Here is a 16728-nt window from a genome sequence, read left to right as displayed (position 1 = left end):
TTCTTTTTTTTTTTTTTAACATATATTCTTGCAGTCCTATCTCCAAACAGCCCTACAGTGTAATTCCAGGAATATGTTTGACTTGACAACTGACAAAATGTCACAGTTACACTATAAGTAACATGCAGTTAACAAAATGATAATCTTCCTCTAGTGAGAAGTATACTTACCCTTCACATGCAAGTGGCAAGATGTGCTGACACTCCCAGCCTTATTGGTAGCAGTGCAGGTAAATCTTCCACTGTCTTCTGCAAAGGCTTCACGAATCACAAGGCGAGCAAGTCCTGCTTTGAAAGTGATCTGGAAGTCCATTGAGCTCTCTATCTTGTAGTCTTCCCTGTACCACGTCACAGTAGGCTGAGGGTGACCAGAGATATGGCACTCCAGAGTGACAGACTCACCTTCAGTCACAGTCTTATTTTTGAGACCCTGTATGACAAAGAAAAAAAAAAAAGAAAAAGAAAAATCACAGTCATTATATATTTTCAATACTAAGCAGATATTTCATATTGGATATTAGGAAAAAATTTTTCTTGGAAAGCATCAGAAGAGGCTGCCCAGGGAGGTGGAATCACTGAACCTGGAGGTGTTGAAAAAAGAGGAGATGTGACACTTGGTAATGTGGGTTAGTGGGCATGCTGCTGATGGGTTGATGGCTGGACTTGATCTTAGCTGTCTTTTCTAACCCTAATGATTTTGTGATTATATGATTTTAATAACTATAATCTCTTGGAATGGAAAATTTAATGACTATTTCAAAACAGTGTCTTGTTCAACAGTGTATCCATGAAAAAAGAGGCATTTTCCAAGGGAAGTATTTGAAACTGGATGTGGGATCTCTGAAAATTAAGAAGATCATGTAGCATGATGTTTACATAAATAAAGGAGTGAAAAATGTGAAATTGACTTTATATGAAACGACTGTGAACTGTCATCTTCACAACAGACATTCAGAATAGTTTGTATACGGGATGAAGTGTATGATTACATAAAGCCAAATTTTCATGGTCAAGATTTCAAAGATAAAAAGCGCATGAAAACACTGTCTAACTACCTTAATACACATAAAAATTACTTACCCAGACTAAGGTGGGTGGAGTCACAGGTATTTCTGCAGGCACAGGAACTCTGGCAGTTTCTGTCACCTAGATTGTTCAAAAAGCATGATTAATAAACATCTCACAGGCAAAGAAAGGAAACAGCAGAATTAGGTAAGAAAAAATCAGTTTTTGCCGTAGGTAAATATTAGACCCTTAAAAGAATTTATGCAAAATAGCAAAGAGATAAAAGTCAGGCAAATGCTTTAGAAAAACTGGAAGGGAGAGATAATAACCAACTTCATTTTTAAGGCGAAAGTCAGTCAGAGTGGCTGAAATTTGCTTAATGACATACCTTTGCTTCACTCTCTTTCCGCAACAGCAGGTGATCCTCTCTCACCGCTTCTCCTTTAATGCTTACATCCACCTCTTTTTTTGTCTCAACATCATAATGAGCTTTATAGGTCTCAGCTGCCTCCGTGAAGGGAAATTGTGGAGGAGCTGACTCTGGTTTTATCTTGACTTCATGCGGCTTTAACTGAGGTGGTTTCACAGGCTTGGTGATCTTTTGTGCAGCAGAAGTAGCAGATAACTCCTTTTCTAGAGTAGCCATGGCAGATCCTGCTATTGAAACCTATGGAAAAGATGGGAAAAGGTTACAGCTCTGTAATTCTCCTGTTTTCAGAGAAGGCACAGTATATTTCTTGGACAGACTCCATATGTACCACTTGCTCCCTGAGTTATTTTGTTGACCCCGCAAAGGCTACATATCCAAAATGGACTTCCAGTTTTAGTTAGCAGTAGTAGAATACTAGACATAAAAATCCTTTTACCAGTTTTTACTGTAGAACTTCAACAATAAGATCATAAGTGAAACTTGTGAAATATCCTCTAGGTTTACTCACTTAAGACTTTAGCTTTCTATTTTAACAATCTAGATGGTTGCAATAAACTATACCACTAATTATTTCAGTGACAGTTGTTAAAATACCTGAAGGCTTTTCAAAATGTTTTTGCTGGTGTAATAATTGTACATGCATGCAAAAATCTATAAATATAAATACTGTAGGTAACTTTATATGGTTTAATTACACTTGCAGAAAAAAAAACTTCTCACTTTTAAAGTCCAGATGATGAGAAAAACTGTGCTGGAAGGAGAATATTAATTAAGTGTAAATATTAGTATCATTTGAAGGAGTCAGAAAAGTGGAAAGTATAACACTAAAAATGGATAATGTCATATTACACAGTCCAGATTTCAAAAGCTAGCTTTACATGTAGCAGTCTTCAAGGAAGAAAGAAGCTATTAATGTGCAAGTGAAGTGATGCAAATAATAACCTTCCTAAGGGACAATTCTGCCCTTTAAAAAATATAAGTTGTACAAAAAGGGTTTTTGATTACACTGTCTGACTAAGTATTGAAGCTGCCTCCTTAAGTAGATTCTAATCTTGCTGAAATAAGTAATAATTACAGATCACAATTTAGCAGATCATGTGTCTGTTTACAGTGTTATTATTTGTTAGCCAAACAAGATGATGAGAACAACTTCAGAGAATATAAAACCTTTCTTCTGGAGAAAGTAACATACCAGACTGGAAGAAAGAGCAAAATGATTATAAACCTACTGATTATAATATACACTGTTTCTACTTCTTACCTCATATGTATGATCTGGTTTAGGAACAGCAATTTTGGAGACAGTGAAGTGAGGACTTGCTGTGCGGGGTCGCGGGTGTTCTATATGGATTGTCTTCTCAATCTTGGCTTCTGTTTCTCTTTTAATCTACATAAAGCAATGAAAAGGTTATTGAGAATGTGATGCTGTTCTCTAAACTGAAAAAGATCTCATTGAGACACAGTTTTTGGAAAATAATGGAATGGAAACTGAGTCTAACCTCTGTTGATACATGAACTTCCTTCTTTTCAGCAGCTGGGATATGTTTCTCAGGAGGAACATAGACCGTTTTAACTTCTTTAGTAGCAACATGGTGTTCTGCTTGGGCCTCATGGTCTTTTACAGCATGCTCTTTATAGCCATATTCCAAAGTTTTCTTCTTGACATAAGTTTCATCTACTTGCTCTGTCTCCCAAGGTGATCTAACACGCGCCTGATCAACGGCTGCAACAACTGTAGCTACAGCTTCAGCCCGTTTTCCAGCTTCAATCTACGGATAATACAGGCAAAGTTTATACAAATGCTCATCATTGTGTACTAAAGGCTTCCTTTTCTGGCAAATGCTTATAAACATACTGCTCAGTAAAGTATATTCAAGATAAAGAGGTGGTGCATTCCATACATAGATAAGCAAAAGTCATAAACTTCAAGTCAGTAGATTCAAATATAGACATTTCCAAGCTTTATCTACACATATTCAGACTATAACTATGCTTTAATGCTTTATACATGTCATTATTTCTATCCAAGTCCACATTTAATACTTTATAGATGAATTTATTACTACTTGTCTCTGAGTACAACAGCTATATAAATGTACATAATTTTAAAGTCAATCTGCTCATCAATTCCACTACTAATAATTTGTGGAATGTGTCTGGCATCTGACACAAATATATTTACTAAGAAATATATATCCGCAGAATAAAATTACCATAAGCCTACCCATGAATTCTGATGATTATCTATTTTAAGTGATTTTACTAAAGAAGGAAAACTAAGCTTTCAGAGAAATTGGAAATAATATGTTTGTATCAAGACCTCTTTTTTAATTTTCTCTCTTTTCCTAATAGTTGATGAATAATATCAGCTTGAATGTTATCAATTATAACAGGATCCAAACTTCTGCCCAGTCAGTCAATGGTAGATAATGGGATGATTACTGTTTACTCTCATAACTGATCTGACTGTACTCCGTAGCATATGAAATGTACACCTTATAGATAAGAAAAAAAACCTAATTGATAATTTCATGCTGGTGTTAAAAAGATTATTGTCTTAAAATAAATTAATACAAGGAAGGCCAAAATGTGATTGCTTTCAAAGATGCTGCATAATTATTAAAGTAGTGTTTAGGTTACAGGGACCTCAGTTCAGTTTGCTGCCAATTTCAAAATCATTCTTTATACTATCTGGAATTTGGCCCTCAATTTATACATTCTAACAATTAATTTTAATCTCCTTGCACTCTGACTCCTTTGAGTCAGATTTGAATGTTACAATCTTTAAATTATATTTTATAGCAGCATTGTATAAATGTATATCATTGTTTCTAACAAAGCATATCAATTTTAAGCAAAGGTTTTTTGCTATTCTCACCCATAGATGAGAGATCCTGGCTATACTACGCTAGACAAGCTTTTCTACTGTGGTAATCCTACTGAAACAAAGCAGAATCAACAAGTGTTTAGTTGCCAGAAATAAACTGGATAGAAGTGTACTGATGTTAAAGTTTGTGCTGTATGGAGAACAGTACAATCTAATGCTTAATTGAGAGATGCTGTTTTGTGTGATAATTGTAAAATTGCAAGGACTCAGCTTGTGGAAAAGAACACTGCAGATTCAAAAATGTCACTGAATTTGAAACAATTTGATCAAGTAAATGCTACTAGATAGTCATTGTTAGAGTTAACTTTCACAGAGACATCTGATCATAGTCTGAAAAGTGGTGCTTCCTGTCAGGGTGGGAAAAAAATCTTGGTATCACTAGAAACTTTACTAATCACACTAAATCTACTATTTGGAAATCATTCCATTTAACAGGCATAATATCAGGAAATAATTTGAATGCATTCTATTGTACTTAAGTAGCTCTTAAAAGGAGAGGTTTGCAGAAAAAGTAAGTTGTAACAGTGCATTTCACATCTCCAACAGCTGTATTCACCTGATCATAAGCTAGATGCATTTGTTCTTGCTTGGCTGTAATTTCTTCTCTAGTTCTGGACACTGTGACTGGTGCAATTATTTTCGGAACTACGGTAGTTTTCTTAGCTTCCTTTTTAATCTAATTGTTATAGCAGAAATAAAAGTTTCAGTTACATATGATCTTGAAAAATATTTGAACAAAGGGAAAACACTTTGGATAGGAACACGGAAGGAGAATTAAAGGGTTACATCCTTGTGCACTGCAGACAGCATTGTATTACATGTATACTGGTAAGTATTGTTACATCTTAATACCTGTTTAGGTATAAGAAATATTTTGTAAAAAGTTAAAATGCATTTCAGGAGTCAGACAGTCCATTCCAAAAGTCAGTCCAAAATTATGGGCATCTCATTCATGAAAACAACTAGGAGAGAAAGACGGTGGTGTAACAGTCTAATTAATGAGGGTTCTAAAGGTTTGTAAGTGGAATCAATCTTAGAAAGAAATGAGCTGGAAATGTACAGTTAGTATTTGCTCAGGGAAACATAAGGTTCGCAAAGACTAGAGGATAACAAGACAAACATGGCCATTACAGTGCCATTCACCTTTTCATGGCTTATGCTCACATGTTCTTTCTTGGTTGCAATTCCTTCTTTACTTTTTGATATTAAGACTGGAGCTTTAGGTTTATCAGTGGTAATTACTACCTTTGGTACAGAAGGTTTCACATCTTCCCTTCTTATCTAGTTTTATGGTGAAGAAAAATAATAGCAATCAATTATGTCTGTCGCCAAAATTACATAACTTTTCAGGAAAGCAGGTAAAGATTTCAGATTATATATCAATAAGAGAAAAACACCATCTCTGAAATAACTCCTTTGTACAGATCACGTTGTAGCTTATCTTATATGCTAGCTGAACCAAGTCCATTCAAATTCATTAATACATCACATTAATCTATATGTGAATTAAAGAATCTTTCCACGTCTGAGTTAATTAAAATATATCCTTGCTGTTTTGTAGAGACAGTTGGTTTAAAAATGAGAGTTGATTCAATTTACTTCCATCAGTTGATGGAACTATTTCATTAGTTACTTCAGTGAAAAATGATTCCAGAATGAGATCTATCAGATGCATTCAGTCTTCACGTAAGTATGAGCTTCATTAAATCTAGCTCCAAATATAAATATTATTGTATGCTGATAATTACCTTCACAATTTATCTTTATAAATCTACCTTCAGATGAAAAGCAAAGGTAGTAAATCATCAGATTAAATTCTGGGTATCTTAGCAATAAAAGCCATAATGCTTATATAAACCACAGGAAAGGAGGCTACACTATTTCCCTGTTAACAGATCTGCTATGTATTTAGTAGATCTAAACCTCTAATGCTAGATGCATGTCAGGAATAAGTCACTTTAAAAATTTTTGCTTTTGTAATCTCATCTTCATAAAAAAGCAAAGGGAAGAAGCAGAGGACATCTGATGAATGAAGTATCTATAGGGTTATTAGAGTATAGAAATGAGTTAAACATCTATATCAGATTTACTCACCTGTTCATGAGAAACATGCACTTGCTCATGTCGGGCTGATATTTCTTCTCTAGCTGTTGATATTCTCTCTTGTTCTTTGGCTTTGTCTGTGGCAATTATTACTGTGGGTACAGGAGTTTTCTCTGGTTCTTTTCTTACCTGGATGTTTACAAATAAGAAATTTTAAATTATGTATTGTTCAAAATATAAGGTACGTGATTTTCTGTAAGTTTGGGAAAGAGGATAGAAACGAAATGGATGAAAAACACCAGAATCTGATTTTAAAAATCATCTAGTCCGGAAACAAACAACATAATCAGCGTTTCTGTAAAACGTATGTACATTTAGCATTAAAATAAAACATTGGAAAAAATGTTTGTTTTGCTACTGAAAAGCAGTAATAAAAGAAATTGGGTCTGAGAAAAACTGTTCTGCATCATAATCAGTTTGGAAAAGTGAAGGATACTAAAACCAAGTTTTAGGCAAGTTTCATTTTGCCAGGAAGTTCTGATGCAACACGTACACAAGCATGTGATTTTCTGCGCAGGTGGATTTCTGTTTCTCAGTACTCTAAGTTACAGCTTCTTTCTTAGACATTCCAGCATATACGTATGTAAATGTAACATTTGTTTACAAAAGCTGGTCTTCCATTAAATCAAATTAATCTTACAAAACACATTCTAAAATAACTTGAATCCCAATCACCTCCTGGTATTTTTGAAATAGATTTCAATGCAGAATGAGTTTTTCCCACGTGTTCTGACCCACAGTGCTTCCAACAAACAAAGCAGGCTGCAAATAGCAAGCTCAGAAATAAAGTCAGAAGAAAAAAAAAAAAAAGGAAATCTAAGAGGTATTTCTAATGTCACGTCTAAAATGTAAGCCAGCATGAAACATGTAAACAATAGGGTTTTTTCAAAATTAAATTTTCAGAAGTTTAGATATCGCATTCTTAAGTACTAACTGTGAAAATGAAATAATAAAAAAAAAGAACGACATCACCAAGGAGGGGTAGGAGAATGATAGCAATGTGAACTGGAAGAGTGACCAGGGTATCAAATGAAAAGATAGTTTTTTCAGAGATTGTCTATCATACATTTGATTTTTTAAAAAACAAGATAGGGTATGAAAATTACAGGTATCATCTGTATTCACCTTTTCACGAGAGATGTGCCTTTGTTCTTGTGAAGTAACAATTCCTTCTCTAGTTCTTGATATTACTGTTTGTTTTGTAGCTTTATCACTGGTAACTACTACCGTCGCCTCCTTTCTCATCTGATTTTTATAGTAACAGACAAACAAAAAACCAAAGCCTTAAAATTCAGTTTAACAAAGGGATCATGAAAAGAGAAGAAGGGAAAATAAGAAAGGAAGGCAAATGAAGGAAAAACGCTATGGAAGAGTTATTTTATCCCCAGTGGGAAAAGTGTAAATGAGATATTAGAGGGAAAAGTTCATCAGTGTAAGAAAAATGTTAGAAAGTAACTGACACAGGAGAATTGAGGAACACTTTCATAGAAGACATTCTTAAACTTAGAAAAAGTTTAAGAATAATTAGTTCAATCCTACTATGAAGAGAAGTGATGGCGTAAGTAATCCACAAGCATTCCTTTAAAGTGAAGATGTTCTGTATGAGTTACGCATGCTTTTGTGGTGAAATGTGTTAATTCCTCACGTTAAATCAAGCTTTGCTTGCACGTTGGATGAAGAGATAAAGGGGAAATTACAGAACGTCTGTGCTCTACTTCTACCTGCTCCTGAACAGGCTGAACATGGACTGCAGTCATTGCTGTCCTTTTAGCAGCTTGCTCTACAACACTTGGAGCTGGCTCTCTCACCATGGCTTGATCCACAGCAGCAACAACTGTAGCAACAGCTGCTGTTTTTTCACTGTCCCTTCTCACCTACATTAGTCACATGAAAAAACATTTTTTCATATTGTGCATACACACAGAAGAAGCACAAAACAAGTACACAGACAGAATGTTGCAGTCCAGCATTTAAACATTCGCAGCAGAACTCTCTCAACTACAGTTACACTCAAGTCTTTATAACATTTAGCTCATCTATTCAGCAGTAGTGCATACAAAGACAGAGTAAAAACAATATTCTTTCCAAACATAGACTTTACCTCTTTAGCACCAGCTGCAACCTCTCCAGCAGCAGCACCACTAATGGTAACTTGTTCTTGCAGCCCATATATCCCTTCCCATCTTTCTTCAGTTCTTATTTCAGTAGCACTTGTAGATACTCTGGTTTCCTTCATCTGGGCTTCAGCAGTTGCAGAGTATCCTTCCTGCCTCCAAGGAGGAAGGACTTCAGCCCCAGGTGTCACTACCTGTGCTTTACGGATAGGTGATGGAGATTTCACTGGTCTAATAGGAGAGGTGGAGATTCTTCCAGCAGGAGAAACAGACCTAATGAAAATATATAGTACTCATGTAGTGTCATGACCGCTCTATAAACAACATTGGCCTGAACTTGAATTCTTTCTCCCTTTCAAAGAACTACAAAGCCCTGAAGATATGTTTTAAAAGGTTTGTTAGGTGTTCTACTTGAAAGTTACATTTATCTGCTTTAGTATATGCCTTATATTTTTTGTGTGTTTTGTTTGTTTTCATACTCATCTGTGTAACCTATCATTTCAGTAGCTTAGATTTCTAGATTGAAATAAAGGTAAACGTAAAAGTGCATTTCACACAAGTATATACATTTAAACATAAAAATATATAGTTAGTCTCCAATTCCTCCGTCTTTATTCTCCTAAAAATAATGGTAAAAAAGGCATTTTTCAATATACTTCATAGGCTAACTTTTTTTTTTTAGAGGAATTACGTTATGCTGTATTTCTTAGATAACGTTCATAAATATTGCACCATTGCAGCAATAGGTGGCAGCAGAATCACATTAACTTTTAGATTTTTTATTTTATTTATTACATAACGCAGCCCAAAAAATGGTTTGACTAACATGGGAGAATGGGACTTATAGACCCATGTACACTCAAGATGGCACTATTGAGTTACTCTTTCACCTTGATATTGCTAGTTACCATCAATTCATTTCTGCCTGTGCTTCTAAGTTACTGTCAGTGGGCAAAATTCATCAGCGCATCTAATACTGGCAATTTAGTTAAGGTTTTGCTGAGCTTGGACACATTCCATCCCTAATGCTTGTGCTTCAGGATGCTGGGACCACAGGACTTACAAAACTATTATCTCTTTACCTGTCTGTCAGCATGAAACTACCAGGATATTCCAGACCACAGGCCCTGCTTTTCAAATTACTCAATTTCCCTCTCAAAATCCTTTACATATCAGAGGTGAATTTCACTTTTTGTAATGACTTGTACCCTACCTACATTCCAAACATTTTTTTCTGCAGTCATTACAAGCATATAAATAGAACATGGGTGGGTGACGCACTGGCATAGGAAGCCCAGAGAAGCTGTGGACAAACTATTCTTGGAGGCGTTCAAGGCCAGGTTTGCTGGGGCCCTGGGCAGTCTGATCTGATGGTTAACAACACTGCCCACAGCAGGGGATTTGAAGTGGGTGAGCTGTAAGGTCCCTTGGCTACCCAAGCCATTCTGTGATTCTACGACTAACCTGTGTTCACCATTATCAGATATTCTTCCATTCCGTTTGCCACTCAAAGTCATTTTTCTTTTCTCTGTTTGTATAAAATAATCATCAAAGAGGAACTGCTCTGTTGTTTTCTTCTGTTTCATCATGAACCTGGAGCTTTGAGTGTTATTTCAATTGTATATGAAACAAACGGTATTTACTGTGTAAAGGATTTTCTTCCATACGGGACAGAAAATTTACAGGAGAGAGACACACACTTCCTTCTTAGCAGTGGCAAGTATAGTACATTACATTTCACAGTCAGAATAAATTCACAGTACCAAATCAGTGCGTTCTTCCATTTTACGCTATGGTCTCACTCTACAGTATTTATGTTGTATAAGTGATTAAAAGAGTGATATCGTTTGAAAGATGTTTACCTTACTGGTGAGGGTGTTGGTGCTCTGACATGTCTTACAGGTGATGGTGATTGTCTAACAGGTGATGGTGACTGCTGTCGTGCCATTTGAGCTTTTGCAGTAATTACTGGTGGAGTTGGTGATTTTGATGTAGGTCTAGGAGGCATTCGTGGAGGTGCTTTGTGTGGGAGCTGTTGGGCTGCTGCACCTTCTATGACCATTTCAACACTTGTAAGTGATCTGGCATCAAAGTGGGTTTCAATCTTCTGCAATGAAACCAAGAAAACAAGTCAGATACTGTACACTCAATCATCCACACTGAAGGCTTACATTCCTTGTTTTTGAAAAATATACCTTTTCAATTCTGGCTTGTCTTGTTTGTGAAATCTGAGCAGTCGAAACAATTGTTTTTGTCTTTTTAGCAGGAACAGCTTCTTCTTCACCTTTTGAAAGAGAAAATATAGTCAGGAGAATATGCCAATAAACATACAGTTGCAGAAATAAATGAGTACTCAATCTGTATACAGATGTATATAAACAATAAAGAGTGAAGCAGCCAAATGTTTTTCCTGCAACATCTGTAGACAAATAATTGTGAAGATAGTTGAAATAAGGTTTATCTTTCTGAATTATTATGTCATTAGATATAAATAAATTTATTAATATAAGCACGTTTATTTTTGATTGGAGAATCAGTCTTGGATCCTCAATGACTACACATACAATCAGGAAGTCTGACCGAGGTAAAATCCATGAGAAAATTCTTTGGGTAGAATGCTAGAGAACTGTAGCAGTGAATCTTCTTATGAAGATAACTTACAAGACCACATAGAGTTACATAGTCCAGTATACATATTTTATCAAAGTCAGCTTACAAATGCAACCTTAAGAAATACACTGAACAAAATAAGAATAACAGAAACAATTCCACACTTGTTTCTGTCTGCTGTATTCTCATATTAAGAAAGACCCATGGTGAATCATGGGTCTTTTTAAAATTTCAGACAAAAACCTTTGGCAAATTTCACTGGAGAGAATGCTTTTTCACAAGAAGTTAATAACTGCTAAGAGTTAAAATACCATTGTTATAACTTTGATATAGTGGTATATATTGTATCATTACAACAGTGTATACTCATTTTCATCGCTTGTAAATCTAGCTCCATTACCTTGAATCAGCAGTTCAGCTGTTGAAGTAGCACGTCCCACGTTATTTGTAGCATTTACTGAATAAGTACCGGAGTCTTCAGGATATGCTTCTGCAATTATTAGGCTGTAAAGGTCTCCTTCTTGTAAAATTTGAAAATCGGGGGAGCTTTGGATTTCTACTCCATCCCGATAAAACTTCACCACAGGTGTAGGGATTCCAGTCACTCTCACGTCAAGTCGAACTTGACTTCCCTGCCTTGCAGTCATGCTCTGTAGTCGTTGTGAAAAGTTTGGTGGTGCGGTTCCAGCTGCAATTTTATTGAAGAAAAAAGTAGAAAAGTAATAAGAAGAATTGTTAAGAAGAATTGTTCGATATTTTCTTTACTACTAACTCTAAGTGAGTTATCGAGCTAAATATCACTGAGATCTCCATTCTGCAGAACTCTATCCTTCTTTAATGATTGGTTTGACTGTAGCCAGTGTGACAGATCACATGAGTAGCAGTATGTACAGGGGTAGGCCAGAAATTTGTAACTGTGAATAAAAGTTTATGAAATGAAGATTATACAGTTAAAGTGTGAAGGATGTTACTAATTATTCATGAGTATAAAGCAGCCTAGACTTCAGCTTTTATGAGAACGTTTATTATCATTATTCACTTCTTTGCTAATCACGTACTCCAAATTCAAACCTTTTCATCACCTGTGATGCTTCTGCTATTGCTCCCTTTCTCCCATTACTACTAGAGAGAAACACTTTTATTTAGTTGCCAGGTACCTGTAACAAGTAGCTCAGCAGTACTAGTTGCTTGCCCAGATCCATTGGTGGCTTGTATAGTATATCTTCCACTGTTTGCTTCTGTCACGGAGGGGATCACCAGTTTAGCGCGGCCATCACTAAACGAGATCTGCACTCCGGGCAGAGTTGCAGCAGAGAGAACCTGGCCATCCCGATACCAGCTCACCTCAGGAACTGGGAAACCTAGAGAAAATAAATAAAAGACAAAATGATTTTTGCTTGATACGCACTTCCATGTCAGACACCATTTTGTCAGACTGCCTCTCTGCTGCCATTTATCACACGGCAACAAAGTGTAACAGAATAATGACAAAAAGGTTCAATAGGTACTGTATTATTTTGGGTTTTAATGTGTCAGGATAATGACTGCTTGAGAATAAAATGAAAGAGAAGCTGAGATATGTATTTAGAAGCTTTTACTCAATGTTTGTAGTCACACCAGATGGTTAGGAAATTTTCAGGTTTTACTCATAGCTCAAAAACTATGTACATATGTAGAATACAAACATACGTACTGAGAGAATTAGGTTAGTATTAGAAGAGTTTAGAAGTCTAAAAGGTAAAAATAGACCTAAGCATTGCTAATTTTAATAAGATGGAAGTTATTAAATAGCCCTGATGGGGATAGTATAATTCAATTTTGAACTACAAGTACAGGACACTTTGGTATTATCCCTGTAAACATAGCCTATCCAACAGATCTCACTGATTCAGTCCATAGCTGTGCATCCTAAACTTCTGCACATCACTTTCAATGCATCCTAAGATAGGCAACTGAGAATCACATAGTTGATAGTGAATTGCTTGAAATGTTGCCAGCATCTTTTATTTTCTTTGTGCAAAATTATATGACAATTAGTGAACACAGATTTGTGCATTAGGTTGAACAAGGCATACATTTAAAGAAAAAATGAGGCTATTTTGACATCTCAAACTGTCATGTTCAAGAGATTTAAAGTTAGAAGTAATTTGAATAATCTGAACACGAGTACCATGCCATAAAGGTAGGGACTAAACTATACAATCTTCTTCAGATTATCACTGTTAAAGAGAGTTTTACTTTTATACATGACTTAAAGTTTAACTACTGAAAAATTCTTTTTCACTTGAAAATTACTCAAGTTTTTTGAGCTTTATTGCCAAAAAGAAGAATATGAACCTGAAGTTTCTGCAATTTACTGTTTAAGTAACTGAATTCTATTAAATTGTCCTGGCAATGATGTAAATGTTGGGACCTGCCAATCTATGAAAAATCTACGTGATTCTTTCAATATATACAGTCTGACTTGCATGGGGTAATACATCAAAAATTCACTAATGTGGAGACATAAAGATGGGCACAGTTCTAACACCAGCGGCACTGCAAACCTTCTAGACAGTGATGTGCTATCTTACATCCTCTCAGTCACTATTCTCCCACTAGGGCTACCACATGATTATTTACCACCTGCTCTAGAATTTCCTGCTTTTGAATCACGGTTTTTAAGTGATCTGAGTTTTCTGAGCGCAAAGGGAGATAGTGGGTATTTTTTATCAACTATCAGACCTTTGCAGCGTGTCACTTAATACACAATCTGACACAATATAGTTCTTTTTTTTTTTTTTTTCCAGTTACAGACTGCAAAATTGCATCACATGTGGTTGCTGAGCTCATGTTTGTACCCCTAGATAAAGTGAGCTTGTCACATTCAAATGGCATCTCTGTATTAATACTTGACTTGTATATAAAGGGCAATGTCAGAGAAAAAACAGGAAGTTCGAGTTTCAATTTCATAACCATTAATGACTTATGGAAAAAACAAACTATATAGCAGAAATAAAGCTTCGTAGTCCATTATTTATACAATTAGATCAAGAAATAAAGCATTCACTTTTTTATCTATTAGAAAAACTAAAACACTGTCAGATCTGTCAGCCTTGATGAATTTTTTTGGGGTAGGATTGATATTTCAGTCTTACAATGTGAGGTATATAAAAGCTGACAGGACATATTCTCACTTGAGATTTGGTACTAAACTAAAATTACGATAAGTATGGTGTAAACAGTTAGAAAAACTGCTACATCTCCTTAAAGTAGGAAATCAAGATCCCTTCCTAAGTACTTACTGGTATTCACATAAATGAAATGATCTGAAATCACACAATGAGAAGTAGCACTAGCAATCTTACTGAGTCTGGTGGAAAATATCTATCTATAAGGGTCAGTGAATTTGTTTGAAATTAATTTTTCCACTGAAAATTAAAATGCATAGACAACCAGGCAATTAGCTGAAGAACAGAGAGCCAAATAGAAGAATATGGCAAGAAACATCATCATGGATGTAGTCTACAGAAATAGGATGTTCCAAATGTCTTCTGTGAACCAGAGCTCACCAAAATGTCCAAGTGATGAACCACAGTGGACTGTAGATGTCAGCGCTTTATAAATGGACAGATCATGTGTTTGCACCTGTCACAGAGCATCTGGGTAGTTCTAGACTCAGAAGAATTTTTTATGGTATGTGGGTTATCATATTGTTAATACCTCTAAGACAGTATAATTCCCTCAGCAAGAACATGTGCCATTTCTCCTTAGTCACTGCTGAGGTCAGAGACACGCTTAGAACAGGGTGTTGGTTCTATGAAATGTTGTCTCAGGGTTTGGCATGTTGAGGGGTTTGTTGGTTTTCTTTTTCCACATTTTAGGGTGTTTTGTGAGTAGAATGGTAAAATGAAATATCCGTTAAAATGAGGTGGCATCTTTAAATTTCAGCAACAACTATGAAGTTCCATTCATCCAGCCTTGTATTACCATCATGATAACCATATGTTTCTACTATCTGGCTAACCAGATAGACAACATACACCTAGATGTCATAATTTTAATTTTGGAGTTCTGGCAGGGGTTAAGTAAACTCAAGGACACACAAAGAGAAATGCAGCTTAGCAAGAAAAAAAAAAAAAAAAGGCTTAGCATCATGTCAATGAAAAGCTAGCTTTGCTTTTGCACCCAGGCTCCTCATTCCATCTCATTATCATCCAAACAAGATTACCCTTTCTGCACTGACATGAGGGTCTGTAATTTGCACAGTATGCATTTTTATCTACATACAGTTTTTTATGCTGCTTTCCCTATTTTTGATTATTGTAACATATATGAGAACTTAACGCCAGTCCCATTGGTAGGATGATTGGTTATTCCCTGGGAGCCATCTTAACTTTATGCAAAATGTTTGTGGAAACCTGACAGCACCTCACAGAGCTGACCATCACTGCCTGAATTCTGGTCATCCTGTATATTCAGCTTTCAACATTATCCATTCAGATTGTGAGCTGTGCAAAGCGTTTTCATTTGTTTTCCACAGCATAAATGTTGCCAATAACAACAAAAGTTAATCTTGCAAGAATAAATCAAAACCTTACCACTAATATGAGCCTCAAAGGTTGCGGCACTACCCTCCAGTGCCACAACACTTTGTAACGGCTGCGTAAATGTTGGTGCTTTCGTTGTCATCTTTACAGGCACTCTGAAAACAACAAGAACGTAGTTAGATATCACTGGTCATGTTGTTACTATACACACATCCTTCTTGTTAGATTTTAGGAGTATCTGTAATCACTCATAATAATTCATTCCTAGTTTTAAATCACATTGACCTAGTAAAATGAGAAGAATGTAGGTTTTGAAAAGGTTGCGTAGTAAGTTAATCTTAGGGTGCACTTAACTGAGTTGGATGTGAAACATATTTAGTACAGCTATGAATTGGCATTACAACTATGCAGCTGGAGAAAAAGTTCCACTTGACTCACTGCATGACCTTGAACAGATCACCTAGCCTCTATTTTTTCATCAATCTCCTTTACCTAAGGAGAAAACAATCTCCACGTAAAAGTTCTTTGGAAGGATCTGAAAATATTTTGCTACTGCAAATCATTTGCATTCTCCATTGGGAAGATAGCTAGGTCAGTAAGCAGCAATTTAAAATGTGAAGGTCTACTATCTATTTTACTTTTAATAATCAGAAGTTGCCAGAAGGCTCTCTTTTAAAGGCAATCTGCAAGTAAAGAATAATTTCATTTTACACAGAACCATAAAGGCACTATAGATGCAGATAAAACTCTATTCTTTCTTTGAGAATATCTCAGTGGAATTTTGAATATGGGGAAACAAACACCTTCGAAATGTGAGCTAGGGTATAAGGTAGCCAACTGACACTGATGGTTTGAACAACTGCAGACCCATGTGAAATCTGAAAGAAAAAAAGTTTGCCTTCTCTTATGCCACAAAATCCTACTTGGAAATAACACACTGCCACTAAAAAGGCTTCTGTATTGGAAGTATTTTACATTTGCTTGAAACTATTTAGGTAGTGATGTTGAATTTAAACTCAAGGTTTTAAATATACAGCTTTTAAAAACTTAG

At 35.7% G+C, this 16728-nt stretch overlaps 1 protein-coding gene across 1 annotated transcript in view; it reads right to left on the bottom strand.

The window, feature by feature from the left end:
* Window positions 1-16728, bottom strand: part of TTN (titin) — a 248995-nt gene that overhangs the window by 230815 nt on the left and 1452 nt on the right. The window contains exons 2-17 of the mRNA XM_046943725.1: window positions 15729-15832; window positions 12306-12509; window positions 11549-11836; window positions 10734-10822; window positions 10401-10645; window positions 8526-8811; window positions 8122-8298; window positions 7550-7669; window positions 6416-6553; window positions 5465-5602; window positions 4878-4997; window positions 2934-3203; window positions 2696-2821; window positions 1393-1671; window positions 1080-1145; window positions 171-429 (exon numbers count right to left, since the gene is read on the bottom strand). Coding sequence (XP_046799681.1) covers window positions 171-429; window positions 1080-1145; window positions 1393-1671; window positions 2696-2821; window positions 2934-3203; window positions 4878-4997; window positions 5465-5602; window positions 6416-6553; window positions 7550-7669; window positions 8122-8298; window positions 8526-8811; window positions 10401-10645; window positions 10734-10822; window positions 11549-11836; window positions 12306-12509; window positions 15729-15819 — 2896 coding nt within the window. The 5' untranslated portion in view covers window positions 15820-15832. The remainder of the gene's footprint in view (window positions 1-170; window positions 430-1079; window positions 1146-1392; window positions 1672-2695; window positions 2822-2933; window positions 3204-4877; window positions 4998-5464; window positions 5603-6415; window positions 6554-7549; window positions 7670-8121; window positions 8299-8525; window positions 8812-10400; window positions 10646-10733; window positions 10823-11548; window positions 11837-12305; window positions 12510-15728; window positions 15833-16728) is intronic.

Source organism: Gallus gallus, chromosome 7 (genome assembly GCF_016699485.2).
Source record: "Gallus gallus isolate bGalGal1 chromosome 7, bGalGal1.mat.broiler.GRCg7b, whole genome shotgun sequence".
NCBI classification, from domain to species: Eukaryota; Metazoa; Chordata; class Aves; order Galliformes; family Phasianidae; genus Gallus; species Gallus gallus.
Note: the sequence above shows the minus strand (reverse complement) of the source record. Positions and strands in the feature narration are given on the sequence as shown.